This window comes from Bombus affinis, chromosome 12 (genome assembly GCF_024516045.1).
Source record: "Bombus affinis isolate iyBomAffi1 chromosome 12, iyBomAffi1.2, whole genome shotgun sequence".
NCBI lineage: Eukaryota > Metazoa > Arthropoda > Insecta > Hymenoptera > Apidae > Bombus > Bombus affinis.
The window spans coordinates 7,692,006-7,710,879 of record NC_066355.1 but is presented as its reverse complement, the minus strand read 5'-3'; the positions used below and the strand labels follow the sequence as shown (position 1 = coordinate 7,710,879).

At 35.2% G+C, this 18,874-nt stretch overlaps 4 protein-coding genes and 1 non-coding gene across 6 annotated transcripts; 1 reads left to right on the top strand and 4 right to left on the bottom strand.

Moving 5' to 3' along the window:
• Positions 1-4,106: 4,106 nt before the first annotated feature.
• LOC126922597 (protein l(2)37Cc) lies at positions 4,107-6,320 on the bottom strand. Its single transcript, XM_050735377.1, has 4 exons — positions 6,214-6,320; positions 5,712-5,810; positions 5,165-5,586; positions 4,107-5,089 (listed from the first exon to the last, which is right to left on the bottom strand). The coding sequence occupies exons 2-4, from the start codon at positions 5,806-5,808 to the stop codon at positions 4,781-4,783; spliced, it is 828 nt and encodes a 275-aa protein (XP_050591334.1). The 5' UTR covers positions 5,809-5,810; positions 6,214-6,320; the 3' UTR covers positions 4,107-4,780.
• Positions 6,321-6,986: 666 nt separating this feature from the next.
• Positions 6,987-7,060, bottom strand: Trnan-guu (transfer RNA asparagine (anticodon GUU)). The gene has a single exon. It is a non-coding gene; the product is annotated as a tRNA-Asn (tRNA).
• A 743-nt stretch (positions 7,061-7,803) lies between these two features.
• Positions 7,804-13,916, bottom strand: LOC126922514 (vitellogenin-6-like). Its single transcript, XM_050735128.1, has 16 exons — positions 13,798-13,916; positions 13,654-13,692; positions 13,224-13,519; positions 12,995-13,135; positions 12,752-12,928; positions 12,524-12,666; positions 12,054-12,431; positions 11,645-11,973; positions 10,920-11,545; positions 9,942-10,834; positions 9,740-9,869; positions 9,422-9,658; positions 9,001-9,354; positions 8,650-8,932; positions 8,280-8,577; positions 7,804-8,153 (listed from the first exon to the last, which is right to left on the bottom strand). Exons 1-16 carry the CDS (start codon positions 13,853-13,855, stop codon positions 7,964-7,966), a joined length of 4,572 nt encoding a protein of 1,523 aa, XP_050591085.1. The 5' UTR covers positions 13,856-13,916; the 3' UTR covers positions 7,804-7,963.
• Positions 13,917-15,566: 1,650 nt separating this feature from the next.
• On the bottom strand, positions 15,567-16,652 carry LOC126922620 (inosine triphosphate pyrophosphatase). 2 transcript variants are annotated; one of them, XM_050735413.1, is made up of 2 exons: positions 16,509-16,652; positions 15,567-16,276 (listed from the first exon to the last, which is right to left on the bottom strand). In XM_050735413.1, exon 2 carries the CDS (start codon positions 16,273-16,275, stop codon positions 15,703-15,705), a length of 573 nt encoding a protein of 190 aa, XP_050591370.1. In that variant the 5' UTR covers position 16,276; positions 16,509-16,652; the 3' UTR covers positions 15,567-15,702. The 2 variants fall into 2 exon arrangements, with proteins under 2 accessions (XP_050591370.1, XP_050591372.1); XM_050735415.1 differs by lacking the exon at positions 16,509-16,652 and adding an exon at positions 16,460-16,482.
• A 257-nt stretch (positions 16,653-16,909) lies between these two features.
• Positions 16,910-18,541, top strand: LOC126922590 (26S proteasome non-ATPase regulatory subunit 7). The gene is made up of 4 exons (XM_050735364.1): positions 16,910-17,209; positions 17,442-17,534; positions 17,610-17,788; positions 17,863-18,541. The coding sequence occupies exons 1-4, from the start codon at positions 17,035-17,037 to the stop codon at positions 18,376-18,378; spliced, it is 963 nt and encodes a 320-aa protein (XP_050591321.1). The 5' UTR covers positions 16,910-17,034; the 3' UTR covers positions 18,379-18,541.
• Positions 18,542-18,874: the final 333 nt, after the last annotated feature.

The following is an 18,874-nucleotide window of genomic DNA, read 5'->3' as shown; positions in this document are numbered from 1 at the left end:
TTAATGAAGACGAGCGAGATGTAGCAGAGTATCAGCTGAAGGGTTGAGCGCTTGAAACTTGTTGGTGAACTGCGGATGTGTATGCATTTATGGGAAATTTAACTACGAATCCTCGAATTTTCTACAGCTCTGCTTTCGTCCCAGCCTGGAAAAGAACATTAAATGTTCTAAGGAGATGTTTGGCATAAAAGTGAAACGAAAAATCGCGCGTATGAATAACGATTCTTTCGTATTTTCCTCAAACACGAGAATTTGTCTAATGGAAGAATTCGAATCGGTCAAAAATGATTTAAAAAATGAATTAAAGTGGAAGAGGATTAAAAGAACAAGAATGCACAGGATGTACATACACAATAAGCAAAAATATGAAACATACCCAAAGTAAAGATACCAAATTAAATAAAGATACACAATGTAGAACTTATTAAATAGTATTGCGTGATAATTCGCTATGAATATAACTTGGAAAGTGAAATTTTTTAAATGATGGTAATTTCGAGAAAGTAGATAGTATCGCCAAACGAAGAATAAGAAAGTGAAGCTTCAAGAATACGATGTTTCCTAGTTCTTTATAGAATATTCATGTTACGATGTTCGCGCAAACATTCATTACTTCAAGTTACGCTTAAGAGGTGACAAATAACATTGTCACCAGCAGCTTTGTATACTACGTAGAATGACAGCGAGCGAAGAAAGGAAAGAAGCAAATGAAAACAAAAAAAAGAAAAGAAAAAATATCGAATGGTAACCGGAACCACAAAATTGCTTTACGCCAGTGATTGATAAATTTTGTCGATTACAAATTTTCGAAACGAACGCGAGTTATACACGTTGGAGCCTTTTGTGCGTTGATGCTACTTCATTACGTTAAAATTGAAGAATTCGTTCCAGTTTCACCGCCAATCGTGTGCGGTGTGATCGCTGGATAACGGTGACCCTGAAGACAGCAGGTAACCCCATAGCCATGAACTTTCTTTTCTCGTATGCAGTTGACAATGGGGAGTCACGACCGTCTCGTGGATTTCTGCACGCGATGACCTGCGTACTTCCTGAGGACACTTGAAGAGGAAGTGTCCTAACGGGAGCATAGCCCCGGTTTCTGTTCCAAGACTTCACCCTTTGTTCCATGAATCATCGTCGTCCACGGTAGGCTAGCCGAAATCAGAATAGAAACACGCGACGAAGGAAACTAGCGTAAAAATAAACCGTGCAATCGTAGAAACGATCGGTCAAATCACCGGTTATCAAAGATAGTTGGCCAACTAATCCACACGGTATTAACCGTAAGTTGGTTGCCTCTCGTCAGGGCGTTCGAGCTCTAATACACCCTAGGGGTCGTGAAAGGGATGAGGCGGCAGTCACGTGTATTCTGCCCGGCATGGCCGCGAGATTACAGGCCGGCTCGAGGCTGCCTGCGATGTAAATCAATCTGCCGCACAACTTCCCCGAGGGTCTGGTCTAAACTGCTCTCTCTACGGCGAAAAGTGAATGGCAATCGTACGAGGTGTCGGATGTTCGAAACTATGTTTTCTTATTGCTCTCGCGCGTCAGCCAAGTACGTTTTCGAAGCTAGAGAAAAAACAGCAAGAAGAAAACAGGTCAAAGATGAATGGCGGGACTACCGTTCGCCGTGCATCAACTAGAAGAGGATCAGCGACAAAATCGTGCCGGCTGCATTTATTGAAAATTACTCCTCGCGTGCGAGCTCTTCACGAAGATGAGAAAGAGGAGGGTAAAGAGATGCAATCGACTAGCCGCCCCAAAGTCACGATTATGCTAACCGAAAGGCGCTTGGTTTAATAAGTTTAGGAACGCTTTAAAGTGCAATATCATCATATCCCGACTGTTCGGATCTGAACCTTAACTCCAGGCGATAAACGAGTCTCTCAGTATTCGCTAGATCGTTAAGTACGTGAAACTACATTTTCATGTAAGTACATAACAGTAGAATCGTTAGTCCTTCATGCAGAAAATAATAACAGTACCCTGTGCTAGTAAATTTGCCATCCACAAAAGCAAATGGTGGAAAAGAACGGAAACAATCGAAGCTCGGTTATTTAACGTTGCGAGCTATTCAATTTCCTGGACTTTAATTCGGACGATGGTCAATGCGTTTCGTCATATGCCCTCAAGTCCCGTACTCTTCAAGGAAGAAAGGGGAATGCAATCATAAACCACCGAGGGTGGTTTTCGTTTCCATGTTTCCTTAATTAACAACATTTATACAGTGGTAGCAGCGTTTGTTACGTTAGTCTCTTCAAAGGGATGACTTTGCTCTGGCATGAGCAAGCATTACACGAATTTTCATTATATTCCTAATTACTATGCCCGCAGTTGCTTCTCCTAATTCTAGGAAAGAGTACCAAACAATTGACGATAGTTGTGATTAATAATAAGAAGAAATTACGCATTTACGATGCAGCCGGGGACGTGTTAAATATAAGAAATTATAGAAACTACCGCTTTAACTTCTGGATATTTACGAAATTCTGCAAGCCACGAGTTCGCAAAAGGAGATTATCGCTTTAGGCGATCGTGTCTCCGAGGAAGGCCATCGGCATATGCGGCTCGCGTGCATCGATGCAACCGTAGGTTCGCAGTAACAGGTGCAGATGCAGAGGAAGCAATCGTTAGCTCGACAGCCCGCGGTGCATGTGCGCCTATTATGATTTCTTTCGTAATTAGTTTCCCTTCTCTCGTTCTCCATGTTTCTCGTTCGAGTATTCATATGCGCCTATTTATTTATTTCGTTGCACATATGCATTGCTCGGAAAACATGTGCCATCCTTTATCGTTCACATTTGGAATATCGATGATAATAACGATGGCCTTGATCTTGCATTGCAAGTTCCATCACAATTCCTTGTGGCATAATGTTGCGCGATACAGTTTAAACATGCAAATTACTTCGTACGTCGTAATTATGCACATAGGATGAAAATTTGGTCATTCCTCCCCGTTTCTGTTTATTTATGACTATGAAATAGTTTACAGGTTCGTACCATTACCATAGGTCAATCGCTTACGTTTACAATCATTATTATCGCTTGAATCGCGCGAGAATTTATTAAAAGTCCGGATAAATCTAAAAGTTCGTTGAAATATGTTTCATAATGGAAACACCCCAGCTGAATTATCACATTGTATTTATTTATTGGAAAATACCTGACCAGTTTCTGGATCCATAAATGTTCATTGAAACAGGTTAACATTTAAGTTATGGGATGGATTCAAGACTCCAACGTACATATCCGAGAAAGCGTCTTGCCGAGGGATTTCACCGAGGGTTGGCTGTTTGCGCCTCTCGACAAATAAGGGGAAGTCGTTATCCTCTGGATGGGAGGAGTAATTAACTGCTTCTACCTCCTTTCTGTCCGCCCCACCTCTCAGTATCCTTCCTTTCCGGCTTCGGCTTCTACTCGAAGGAGCAGACTTAAGGAGACTCGCTTAGGCTTTCACGCGGTCGTGTCTTCATTATTCACGCTAATCTGCTTTTGCTTCGTACTCCTACCGCCACGATCTTGCCTTGTACCTTTTCAAGACTGAGACCTCTCGGTTAGTTTACAATTTATTGAAAATTATAGATACTAATCAAATTTTGTAATGCGTAAATCACTTTCATTCATTACGCCAGCTTCGAAACTTTCTACAAATTATATCTGATTATAATACATAAAATATAATATGAAATAAGGGAAGAAATTATGCATTTCAATATTTACATTTACGAAACTGCTGTTTAATTTTACCAAGAAGAAATTGAAATTGTTAACGTGTATTTCCAATTTTCTTCGCAGCCCGTGATAGAAACCCCACGGTGATCGCCAAATTGTGATGAATTGTTTTCTTTCTTAACTGGCAATGCCGACAAACGTTGGGCCAGAGGACCCCGACTGCGATAATCTTTCACCAATCTTCAGTCTTGATTGATCGTCATAATTCATTGGTGATCCGGACGAATAAATGACTGCGATGAAATTTCGAAGTCTTTTCCCTAGCTAGCATTTTTCGCGATAAAAAAGTAAGATTTTAGAATATCGGTACTTAAAATTCTTAAAAAATTAAAGTTTTGAAAAAGTTGTACATTGAATAAAGTACGAATAAAGTGACTGTCTGAAAATATATACTCTGAAAAATAAAATTTAAATTGATATAAATCTTTTACAGAATATTTACTAATTTACAACTATGTATTCATAAATACACCATGTATATAAGCATTACGCGATAGATGCATTCAATTCTTCCAGATCATAGCATACAGTTCACTAAAAGTTATACATATCCTGTAAAAATTCAGTTTTTATTACTTGACACTGAAATAAATACAACTCTATCATTGTTTACTAATTACTATGAATGCACAGTTTGAGGTACAGAGCCTATTATTGGTAAGCCAATAACCCTGAAATAAAATAATCTTATAGATGCAAAAAAGTTTAAATTCAAAAGCATTACACACATTTTAAATTTTATATTAGGGTATTGAAAACCCACAAGGAAAATGATCTCTTCTGAAAAGCAAACTAACTCATAGTTAACAACAACAGATGCTTTCAGTTTGTCAAGTAACTATTACATATCTGAAAGGGAAACGTGTATAGAATTACAAATTTAAGGATGTAAACTAAAATTTTACAAAAATTGCTTCATTTATGTCTAGGAACATGTATGCACATTAAAAGTTCTCTGTTACTAGTACACCATTAATGCATCAAACTCATACATTATAATATAAATGCACAACTTATGTATACAACTTTTATTTGAGTTCATATCTTTACTGTGGTAAGTTTAATAAAACATTTTGACCTGGTGGCAAATAAGCTACTTGACGAGATCTAGACAGGTTATGGGCTATATCTTCCGCAGCTTCGATTCTTCTAAGTTCAACTAAGCCATCGCCTGCTTCGCCAAGGGATTTTGCAATTAAGCTGGCAGCTTGAGCATCACCCTCTGCGCTAATGATAGCAGCTTTCTTGTGTTGTTCCGCTTTTTCTACTAAGAAACGGGCCTTCTCTGCTTCTTGCTGTGCTACTTGTTTCATTTCTACAGCCTGAGTAAATTCTTTTCCAAACGTTAAGTGTGTCTGAAATAAAGTAGGTTATGAGATTAAACAAAGTATACACATATTGAAAAACATAAATGATCATAACTCACTTACAATAGAAATATCATCTAAAATTAATCCAAACTGAGAAGCTCTTTCTGTTAAATCTTCCCTAACTTTTTGAGAGACACTCTCCCTCTGCGTAATTAATTCTCCTGCATCAAATTGAGCAACTACTGCTTTTAAGACTTCATTGGTAATAGAGGGCAATACTCTTTCAGCATAATCTATACCAAGAACAGTATAGATTTTTGGCAAGGAGTCTGGTACAGGTCTGTAGAGAATACGAAGTGTGATGTTTACATTTTGTAAATCTTTACTTCCAGTAATTACAGGAATATTTCTTGGCATTGATCGAATATCAAATATGATAGGTCTCTGAACCCAAGGGATAATGAAATGAGTTCCTTCTCCTACAACCTGTTTCTTTATTCCACTAAATCTATCAAAAATAACAGCCCTATGACCACCATCGACTGAAACAAACAATACACAAATATTATAAAACTTGTAACTTTGTAAAACTAAAAAAAAAAAATTGTAAAATTTATTGAACTTATATTCGATAAACACATTGTTGCATAATAAAAGGAAAACTAACCATTGTACAAGGCATTATTAACAACAAGCCCAGTTGCAGTCAAACCTAATCCCAACTGTCCTAAACGATTCCAAAACATAGCCATTTTTGATAACATATCTGAAACAAGAATAAGAATTCAATTGCAGAAAACAAATGGAGTGTTCTGATGCAACACTAATCAATATAGATACAATTGTGGTTAAACAACCTTAACTACTTAACCTATAATGTAACAAGATCAAAATATGAATTCGCTCTAACAACATAACCAGGAACAATAATCTTCATAAAATTGTAAAGTTTAAGCATATCAAAGAGTTATAAACATATAACGTGAATAAAATATTTAAAAGTATCGTACAAGACCAACCACATGCGGTCTCAATCAATTCTATGTATAAGTAATAATATGTGTAACTAACAATAGACAATGGTGTTATATTAACAAATAACTAATGTTTTTCATATTGACATAATTAATTCTTATGTAATAAATGTTATCTTTCAAAAACGAACTTACATTTCAACTCGCGTTGCGTATAGGTTGTCGGCGAAAGGAAAATGGAGTCTAACCACAATTTCAAATCGACAGTAGCGCCACTTACTAATAGGATTTCGGAGGTAATTTTAAAATATGTACTCCTATTAATGATACATGAAACAATCGTAATATACAATAACAGATAATTGCGTTATTTAAATAAATATATAGTGTATCAAATCATATGTTACATCATTCAAATCTTATTTCCCATTTACTTCCTATTGTATCGCAGTATATTGGAATAATTCATACATTTCTAAAACTTAAAGCTAACATCTAAATCTTGTTCATTTATTGTAAAAATACATAACAAATTATAGATATATTCAATATTTGGATATTTGTATTACTTCTGTATTGTGTTATAGTAAAAGCCGTGCAATTCACATTAACATTATATGCCTATAAGCACAGACGAGGTACAGAAGTCATCTGTGCAATGAGATATGACATGTTTTACATTTCTACTTTTAACAGAAAATTTACTGCTAACGTTGTTATTAATAATGAATATGTTTCATTTCATTCCAAAACTTACGATACATGGCACGATCTTTATCTCGGAACCTCTCCAAAACCAGTGTTTCATTTTTGTGACCCATAACTTTAGTAACTAAATACTAGATAATGTTGTTTCTACAGTATACTTGTGATACAGACGTATAAATATTTTTTGCCAATGAACACATGCCGAAAAATATAAAAATCGTGTATTATTTCTATTTTTGTAAAATTTGCAAAAAATAAATCGCCCCCGGGTGGGCTCGAACCACCAACCTTTCGGTTAACAGCCGAACGCGCTAGCCGATTGCGCCACGGAGGCCACGTGACAACTACTTTCTTAATACTACAGATGGATTATGTGAAGAAGATATTGGTACGTGAGGTTTAATGACGAGATTGCTCGTTATTGAAAGTGCCGAATATATTTAGAATAATAAATTAATGTACAGCCGTATACATGAGTCGTTAGTACAGGTATAAATCGCAGAATAAAATCGCGGAATAATTACTCGTTAATGCTCGTCGCGTAACTCGGTAGATACTCGTGAGATACTCGGAGATACTCTGTAGTTACTGTACGATACTCTATCGTATCGTACTCGTACTCGGAGGAGAGTCGGAAAATTCAAATTCGTCTTCATTCGACGGTTGCATGTAGCAGCGACATTGTTTTGCCCGGAGTTTGTTTATCATTACACTTCTGCGTCAAGGTTGAGTCAATGTCCTGAGGCAAAACAACAGCATGAGTCGCTCTCGATTCGCGTCGTCCTCTGACTCCTGTATCGCTAGAATGCTATTTTTCTTGTTATTTCTAGACAACTGTGAATATAAAATATGAAAGAAATAAAACTTTATTTTTTCAATGTCAAATTATACAATTTTATAAAAAATTATTTAAAAAGTAATACTTCTTCAATATTTATAAAATGAATTTAGACATAATAGTAATGAATTTCTTTTTCTTTTACTAACATAATATATTTCATTGTAATTACATCACGACGATAAAATTGAATGATTTGACGATTGCCATTGTAAAGGTAAAGAATAACTAACCGAAGATTGCCCGGGATAAATCTTTATTCGTCTACTTTTTGTATCTACATGATCATTTTATATTAAGTTCTCTTATCGGACAATGTACACCTACTGCTTTAGATAATTTCCGCTGAATGCGTTTCATAATATGGGAAATATGATTAAATGATTTCATTTGATCTCTTTAAAGATGCGAGACACTATATATCTGTGGAATCTTGATTACGTGCGTGCTATCCATATGACCGCACATGCCAGTTATTTGACCTTGAAGTGAGGTGCCCATAAAAATTGTCACGCTGTCTGGTAGATAGTAAATTTGGAACGGTAGTAGTTGAGATTCGATCGTCATAATTTCATAACCTTTGGTCAACCTGTCGGAAAAAACACGAATATTATGATTATACTCCAATACCGTGTTATTCTGCAGAAATCATCCTGTGAGATTCAAATTTAAATAAATGAGAATTTGTTGGAAAATTAATACTGAGGGAATTCACCTAATAACGTAGGAGTCAGAATTCTTAGGTATCATAACACCTTTTTCTATATTCGTTTTGTCTATAACTTCATTATCTATGGTGACTGTCATGCCTCCATCGACAGGCATGATTTCCAGTTCATGTTCACCTATATAAACCTTCAGAGCCAATACATTGTCTTGCACTGATTTCACGAAGATACTGTACATTTGGTCTATATGATCACCAGACAGCAGAGTCCATTTGTCTCGTACGATGTACGGAATGATACCATTATCCAGAGTAACAAGAACTCGAGGACGAATTGTGCAGAACTCTGTGAATAGTATAAAGATATTGATGACTATCGCATTAATGAATACTTGTTATAAGTAGCAAAATAACTCACTGAGTCCGCCTTTAACGTAATTATGTAACATTAAGAAAGAGAATTGTGCGTTATCCATCCATGGACTCCAAAGTGGATCACCAAATGGTAAATGGACCAATTCGTAACTGTACATCGGTGTAGCGGCGGCTATGTTAAGGAGAGATGTCGAATATGGGAATTCTAAGACAATCTTCGCGTTTCCGGGATCCACATGATTCCAAGTATATTTCATATGCGAGAAGTAAGTAGCACGTAAAATATCTTGTGCCATATTTACGATCGATGTCAAATATAGAGGTACCTGTAATATGAATAAAGATCAAGTATATAATTAAACTACTAGAATAGTACTAAATTGCAAATATTTACCTTCCTTATCGTCATATTTACGGTGTACTTTCTCAGGGTTGAATGACGCAACGCTTCTTCGATACATTCTCTAGTCTTAGGAACAGTCGACCCCTTGGAGTAAAACAAAGAATTCTGACTTTGTTTAGAGCACACACTATGCATGCTGTCATGGACGATATGATCTTTTTGGTCTTCTGACATTTCACCTTTCACGGCTATTGTGACGTCCATGTCATCGCGTACGCACTTATCATCTTTCGTTTGCCCCATGGTGATCGTCACTTTTGAATTAATTTCCTTTTCTTCATTAACTTTCCACGCACCTACTTTCCAGCCAATCATCGGATAATCTTTTTGTGCCTCGATACATATCTAAGAAAACACGTCAAATGTCTTTTTAACGAAAACGTTTCACATATAGATCTTAAACCTTACGAACCTTCAGGTTTTTCTCTTCTGGCGCAGTACGAGTGATCATAACTTTCATACTGTTGTTGAAGTGTCCCTGAGAAAATATAATGTTAACATTCATATCCCACTGTCTTACAGATTCATCAGTGGAGGCTGCTTTGACGTTCATATTTCCCCGAATATCGATTCTCTTGCTACTAATCAAAACCATTTTTTCATGATTGTGATCCAAATCTTGAAAACTAATTTTTCCGGTTAAGTCGATCTAAATAAACAGTAAAAAAAGTTAGAATTAAGAGAAGGAAGATTCACGTATTGCATAAGTAAAGTCACTTTTTTAACTTACCATTGAAGTAGGATAAGCAATACTTGGTTCATTTTTATACACAATTACGCAACTTCCTTCTTGTTTCGCAATTATATTGTTCATTATGTTATGATGAACTGCCATAATAGGTTTCATCCATGAACAGCCACTACGCAAAGAAAATAAGTTTTGATGCTACTCCTTCTCCTCGTCCGCTGTCATCCCTTAACTTTATACTTACATGGTGTTTTTATATTTGTCTGAGTACACTTCAAGCCACTGATTAACAGGCGAGACAGGAATAGTATCGTTGTCACAATGAAGTATCATCGAAAATCGAGTACCAGTGTCCTTCGAGTCAAAGTTGCTTTCGTAAGTTTTCAAACTAGCACCAGTGGTGATAACTTCGTGATGACGGCAAGTGGAACACAATTTCTTCAACAGATCGTGCTGATCTCCTGTAAGGGTGACATAGTTCTTTCCGTGAAAGGATATTCCAACGACCGAGAATTCCGAAACAGGCAATCTTGCCAATGAAACTTTAAAACTCTTCGTCTCCTGATTATAACCGATGGCTATATCACAAGGCAAAGTAACGTCTACAGACGACGTTTTACGAATAGAGTGCCAGGAATCAACGACAGGATTGTAAATCGACATCACGTATTCACCGTGCATCCATTGTTGATATTTGAGTTTTGATTTCAAGATTAAATGATTTTTATTCTCGGAATATTCAACGCTTCCTCTGAGAGAGCTCAAAGATGGTACTTTGGAAGCCAAAATGGCTGGTACACCAAGATCGGTGACCATGTGCATTTCGAAATGACTATGGTACAGCACAGTCTGCCAGTTAATAACATTTAGGTACTCGGTAACGAGCTTGTTCCATTCCTTCAATTTATCAAGAAGTTTCAACGAATTACTCTCGTCAGAGTGGAGTATGAAAACAACATTGTCGTTCATTGTTAGAATCACGTTAACGTTTATATCTTTAATTGCCGGTACATCTTTGACTGCTCGATTCAATATATTCTTCACATTGTCATTTTTAATTGTCTCTACGATTTTGTGGAGCACATTATGATTGATATGCTTCAAGATTTTGCTCATGCCATCTATGTTCCAGTGAACCTAAGACGTACAAACAAAATTGAATAATACTAAAGAGAACTTAAATAATATTTTTCATATATACGACAATATCAAATAGACTCACTCCCAATGTGGTAACAGGTTTATGAGCAACAGTTTCGACGTGTTCCACTGAACCAACGTACGGTAAACCAGTTAAATTGTCGAGAACTAAGGAAGCCATCACGCTCTCACTGAATCCGTACTTTTCATCTACATAGTCAACGTGGATTTTGCTTGAAAGTGGTTGATTCAAGTTCCTTATGCGAATAAACTTCAATATTTTCTTAGCCATTTCTCGAATTTTCATCAGGCAAGGATCTACCGAGTTGGCAAGTCCTTTAACGGTATCCACATAATAATTATACAGATGTTCGTCTTTTTCGTAAACCATTAACCAGTATATGTTCATAACACGTCCTAGGTTAGGCTCTTGATTAACTTGGTGCATCAGTACATTAAAAGCAGCGATTCTCACTGCCGAGGGAAGGCTAACGTCACTAAGGACTGGCCAGAGTATGTCATGAATATAATTGCTATGCACGTTTATGTTTTTTAGGATCCAAATAGCTTGCACTCTAATGTTGTGCGGCTTTTTGGAAACAATCTCTTCGCCTTTGATGATAGGCTCCAGATGTTTCAAAACATGTTTCGATCGAACGTTCTTCATAGCCATCATGTATACCATCTTCATGTGAAACATCGGCTCATCTGTAACATTTGTTATCAATCATATTGAAGAATGCAAGGGCTTAAGAACTAAGAAATTAATTAAAAACAAGAAAAATATAAGTGATAGAAATTTCATACTTCTAACATGATCCATGAAATGCCTCAAATATCTTTCTATAAGAGGATCGACAACTTCGGTCTGTTCTTTCTTGAAGGTCTTATGAATCAGTGTGGCAAAGCAGAATATGCCAGCTTCCCTTACGCTCGGAGAAACGAATTCGCCTAAGTTAAGGAGTTCTTCCATCTGTAAAAGCAGTTCCTTCGATGAAACTTTTACGTGCATCGGAAGATTGGCAAGCATCGTGACGGCAACCCAATTCGGTACACTCTTTGTACGGACCACATTTCGCGTGAAAAGGCACGCAGCAGGAGTTCCTACGTGTGACACCATTGTGAGGAAAATATTTCTGAAAAGGCATGAAAAAATTGGTGTGAAAATATATTACGTAGTTATTTTTCTATCACCGATAAATATCGGTTTACTCACCTCACTGCTTCCACTTTGGCATCTTTGATATCCTCAATTTCGCTAAACACTTTGTTCAAAGATGCAACGTTCATGTAGCTCATAACGTGTAAAATTCTGTTGATCGTTTGGTCGTGCTTCCAATCTATTTGTTTCTTATCGACGTGAGTTTCCTTCAGGTAACCAGCAACCTCGTCCAACATTTTCTTCATTTTAACCACAAGTTCATCGAGTTTAACAACATGCCGGTGACCAGTTACGTCTATATCAGCTTCAGGAACGTATGGAGTTTTAGGTTCATCGTAGATGACCTTTTCGATAGGCGAAACAATTAAATGTTTGAAGCCCATTAATTGAATGTCAGATACGGGAACGACCTTTTCGAGGAACAAAGTTTGGCTGCAAAAACAGATATCGTTTTTGAATAAAACTTCAGCGAAGTGTTTATACGTATTTGGAATTATAATAATATGTTATCACTCTCAAATTACTTGGTCAAAAGATAATGAGCTTCTGATGCAGCCAGCCATGGGAAGTAGTTAATCACTGCATGTCCAATCAATTTTTTAATAAGGATTTCATTATCGTGATTATCTATTACGAAAACGCGTCTGCTGGCAGTGCTCATGTCGTTCTATGTAACAATATAGAAATGAAAATTATGAAATTAAAATTTTAGTACAGAAGAAATGATAGAAAAGATCTACTGTTCTTAATACCCTTTCATGTATTTGACATTTGTGACATTCAACATGATTAAACTCGTGGTATTTGAAGTGAGAACAGTTCATGGATTCGTAGAACTTTGTAACCACGAGCTCTTTGCCAGATGTTGCTTGCATTTCGTCCATTGGCTGTACGTTATATGCCACTTCGCAATTGCCATGAATGGTAACCTAGTGGTAACAACCAAAGAGAACATTAACCAAAACCCAAGGATGTTCCCATCAGTCGTTACCTACCTCCTGAGATATAAAACTATGTGCTTTTATTGGGCTTTGAACATGCATCTGATCCAAGTCCAATTGAAGCATAGAGACGATACCCTTCTTCACGTTCTTCGACCATCCTGGCTCATCTTCTGCGAATTTCACGCCTTCGAGCTATGATAATAGAAATAAGTTTCATTTCCTTCGTTATTGGAATGCTTGTCGCTTTTCTAAATTACTTCTTTATCTTCTCGTAACTTACGTGCCCATTTTCCTCATAGATAACGAGGAAAGGATTCAACAGCGCTTTAGCAGCGTCGATCGGTAACATATGGCTTACAGACTCGTAATGTTTCATCGGCCCATTGTACAACCCATGTTTCATATCACTCAAAGTAACATAAAAGGTATTCTTTGAGTTTGGATTGGTGACATCGTGGTGCACCTGAAGGAGGCATTCGATATTAAAGTCGGATGCGAATGGAGCCGGGTCGATGATTCCAGCTTTCACGTCAGCATGATATTTGTAAGTGACAATTTTTCCATGGGGGAAAGGTGCTGCAATAATGTTTGATAAGATTATACTTATAACTCTATCTTGAGATTGTCATGCGATTCGTAATTTCAAATCCAAAACTTCTCTGCATAAAGAGTACGGCCGACTCGGTTCACTTTATTTCCATTTAACGTACCTTGAATGGCAAACGCCGTAGCTAAGATTGCCAATAATGCTGCAAAATAAGAAATTTGTGTAATATTTCAAGTTATTGACAACGTTCGAAGATATATGAGAACAAAACACGTAAACCCCTCTTTGCTCTTTCCTTATTACTTACCGATTAGGGTATCCATTATAGTATGACCCATACAACAAGACTGGTATTGTCGCTGCATCGCTTTCTCCTTTTATAAGGCGAAAAATCTGCAAATCCCGGTGGAATAAGAAAATGCGAATACAATGATAACCCCTCCCGAAAGGGTGTTATGAACTGGCCGTGCCGGTATAATCAATGCACAAGATAACCCGTTCGGACATCGTAACCAGTTACTTTTGCTACGTGAATAATTTTTTAAAATATCACCTAAATTAGCTAGAACCTGGTCCGTAGTTTTCACGTTAATTGAGCATTTCATAGAAATTTGTCTTTTTAATCTCCTTCTATCGTTTCACGAAACAAATACATATAAACAATATGAAATAAAACCTTATCAGCTATTTTGTCGGAAAGTATCGCAGATATGGATTGAAAACTTGTTCTTAATTAAATGGGACTGGAAAATTAATTAATACTTTTGGTATAGTATCAGGGGATAAACGAGCCCCTTTATTCTCTCTTCTTCTTTTTCCCCAGTATGAAAATAAAATTTAAGTGAGAAATTCTTTTCATTTTACATAATTAGAGAATTGCGGTGAAGGATATTTTTCTCAAAGAAAGAAACATTGACAAAGCATCAGAATAAATGTATTCTGGATTAAGAGGTATTTTATTAAATTTTCTATGGCATTGCTAGAGTTCCAAACATTTATCAAATCATTGAACAGTTGATAAAATTAATGCAACAAGCGATACGCAGGCGGCACGCATTCTTACGTACGCTCTGAAATTTTTTTATTCCTTGAAGTTTCTCTTGGAAGAGGCATTCTCTGTTATGATTCTTTAATTGTACAAAATAAAAAAGAATGTTATTACATCGATAACAACTATTCCATTGAAAGAAAAAGTAAGGGGAGCAGCCTTTGTTCTAGTAGCCTTAAAAAACCTGTGATATATTAGATAATTAGTTCCCCTGACCCATTTAATTAAAAGAAAAGAATTGCTTTTATATTCGTAGAAAACTTTGATTAATCGTTGGTTATTTATTTATAGTTTCACAATATAATCAGTAATAAATAATATAATTTGTTGTGCTAATTTTAATACGATGATAGACTATTTCCTTGATAGAAAATTTTCCTTGAGATTGTTTTTGTTCTTTTAAGTCGCAGTATTGCAAATATTTTCGATTAATGAATATAATTGGCTTTATCAATAACGTTCAGAAGAGCAACAAATAAAATCCGATTACGTGTTTACCGTCGTACGTGACAATCAATAACAATATAAAAGTATATGAAGATTACATTATTCCATATATAGCAATAACGAAAAAAGAAGTAATGTTACTGCGAAATAAATACGTCCACATTTTTTGGATGTATTACATATTCACAAAATTTTAAAGATTCAAAAATTTAAATTTTCATTGATAAATAAACATGGTACAATGTTAAAAAATATTGCATCATTTTACAACATATCGATAAATGTATGGTCAATATTTACGTTACGTGAAATATCGTTTGCTAAAATCAATTTTTAAATTCTTTTCCTACTTTTTATTGTTCGTATAAAAAATTCTTCGGTAACAACTTATGACGAAGTCCATCGGCTATCGCCACCCCAGTCAAAATGTATTTTAAACGCTAAATCTACTTTGATAAAACAAGAATAATTTACTACGTAAATTAACATTGGATTAAGATGACGAATGCATACTTTGATGATATACAATCATTCATACGAGAAAATACATATTTATATAGGAAATAGTAAACAATACACCATAAAAACAAACTAAAATATATTTCTCAATGATAATAGCTTACAAAAACATATTTTTAATACTTATAGGAAACATACAACTAAATGAATATACTTTTTAAACGAATTGTACTTTCAGGAGGAATAATTTTTTTCAACTTAATATTTAACATTTTTCATAAGATGTTCCTTTAGTTTCTCTAGCGCTCTGGTACGGTGTGAAGTTTGATTCTTCACTTCTTTCGATAATTCTGCATAGGTTTTATCACTGCCCAAAGGCTGGAAACAGGCATCCCAACCAAAATCTTGTGGTCCTCGTGGACTCACAATGGTTCCTTTGGTTATATCGTGAAACAGTAAAACTGGATCTTCCGGTCCTCCCTCGCAATAGCCAAAAGTGCAAATCACTTCTGCAGTTTTGTCTTCCCAGGGACCGAGCATTTTGTACAATCCTTCTGGTCCTAATTTTTCTACGAACCATTTGATATAAGGTCCAGGTAATCCTTTCATTGCATTGAAGCATAAACATGTGTCTTCAATAATAACAGGACCTTGTACCATATCTGCTGCTGCTCGACATTTGGCAACACAAATCTCTTCTATCTCTCCTTGTTCTTCCCGAAGGTTCACCTTTCGGCTTCCAACTTCTCGTGGAAAATTCTTTCCCAGAATAGTCTTAAATTCCTCCAATTTGTTTGCATTTCCGGTTATGAAAATTATTGGTTTCGACATTCTGTAAAAGAATATGAAATATAAAATTAACCGTCTATTCAAATTTGTACAGTTGGTAAACATGCTGGCAAGAATATAATTCCATTATTAAAGCCAAAACGTAAGACGCATTGGTCTTCCTTCTCAAATAAATAAGATTAAATCATTATTAAAAGATATACATATATATGTAGATGCATATTACATGACTCAACGTTACATTTGTCACATTTCTTTAGGTAATTTCTACGTACCTGATAAGAACTACAACAATGCAATACTTCAGAATCGAACAAAACACGTGTGGAAGAGTATGTTTTCGCAACAGTGCTGCTAACTATAATTTCTTATTCTACTTACAATAAATGCAAAAGCATTTTTATAATTATTTAGAAAATAAACTTCATAAAAATTTCATTCGCTTTGTTTCACCTCGTGGGGGATATAAATTGGAAAAAATTGTATAAAAGTTACATATATACAAAATTTTTAAATTAATCTTAAGCTGATTTTAAATTAGGATATAATTGGTTAATGTAATATAATTATTATTAATTATTATTTAATATATTATTATTTTTTGCCTGTTGAGAATACTTAGGATATAGTATCTTATAGAGATATAGTTGATACGTTTTCCTGAAAGTGGCGCTTATATTGTCAGATATTGTTTACTTTCACGTACTTAGAAGGGTCTTTTGTGAATGGTCAGTGAATGACTTGGATGTTGTTTCTGCCGTGCCTACGTTCATTGGTTAAAGTCAAAGGAATTGCTCAAAAATGCCGAGTCAAGAGGTTGTAACTACAAAAGTAGTCGTGCACCCTTTAGTTTTATTAAGTGTGGTGGATCATTTTAATCGTATGGGAAAAATTGGCAATCAGAAGAGAGTTGTTGGTGTTCTTTTGGGATGTTGGAGGGCTAAAGGCGTTCTAGACGTGTCAAACAGTTTTGCAGGTTAGGTTGATGCTACTAACATTCACTACTTGCTTTTGAGAGTTTTACCAACTTTTTTAATAAAATGGCAAATTTTTTACTAATTTATCGTTCTTTTAATACCTTTATAGATAAAATGAAGTTATTTTTATCATAAAAATTTCTAATTTTAATAGTCTATATAAACATGCACACATTTCAAATTTTAGTTAAATGAATTAAGAATATCAATTATTATTATCTTTGTTTACAGTTCCTTTTGATGAAGATGATAAGGACAAAAGTGTGTGGTTCCTTGATCATGATTATCTTGAAAACATGTATGGAATGTTTAAAAAGGTCAATGGTATGTATCTATTGGAAACATAAGCACATGAGCTGATAAACAATCAGAATTTTATATTTCATTAATCCATTTTAGCCCGTGAAAAGGTAGTAGGATGGTATCATACTGGGCCCAAATTACATCAAAATGATGTTGCGATTAACGAATTGATCAGAAGATATTGCCCTAATTCTGTTTTGGTCATTATAGACGCTAAACCCAAAGATCTTGGTCTTCCAACAGAGGCATATCAAGCTGTTGAAGAAGTTCACGATGTATGTTTCATAACATAATTGCTATGTAAATTTTAATTTATATCGTAATTAATATAACTGTAAATTGGTTACAGGATGGTTCCCCAACATCTAAGACCTTTGAACACATTCCTAGTGAAATAGGTGCAGAGGAAGCGGAAGAAGTAGGTGTAGAACATTTACTAAGAGATATTAAGGACACCACAGTTGGTACCCTTAGTCAAAGAATTACAAATCAACTACTAGGTTTAAAAGGTCTTCATGAACAAATTAGAGAAATTAGAGATTATTTGCTACAAGTTGGTAATGGAAAATTACCTATTAATCATCAAATTGTTTATCAACTACAAGATATTTTTAATTTACTGCCTGATATGACACAAAGTAGCTTCGTTGATTCATTATACGTGAAAACAAATGATCAAATGTTGGTTGTGTATCTTGCTGCTCTCGTTAGATCCATAGTGGCTTTACACAATTTGATCAATAATAAACTAACCAATCGCGATGCTGAGAAAAAAGAAACAGATAAGAAAGAAGCGAAAAAGGATGAGAAGAAAGAAGAAGAAAAAAAGGACGAAAAAGATAAAGCAAAAAATAAAAGTCAGTGAATGAAGTGAAAATAAGACTAATTTGTGTGATTGAGACTGTTAACATTGCAGAAGTTCACAAACGTTGCAAAGTTTGTTTATACATGTACAAATGTATTTTGTGCTTACAAACGATTGGTATTTCAAATTAACACCAAAATAAATCGAATGTTCGAATGTTAAAGTGGTCTATCATAGTATGATATATACATTAAATAAAAGATACGATAGTAGAACTGCAGTTACACATTTCCACCATTTATAGTAAATACGAATTGTAGCAAATATGTTGTACAATTAATAAGAATTCTGTATGAAACTACGTTTACAAGACATAATGCAATGAATGTTTTCACTGATAATTCTTTTCTTTCGTACTAGGAATGAGCAACTGCTTCGAACTACTTATAACTTTTATATAATGTATCAATATCGGTAAAAAAAATTTCGTAATTTTTTCATAAACCAATACCATTCAATTGTCGTTCACGGCACGTTTGAATGTATCAACGTTTTC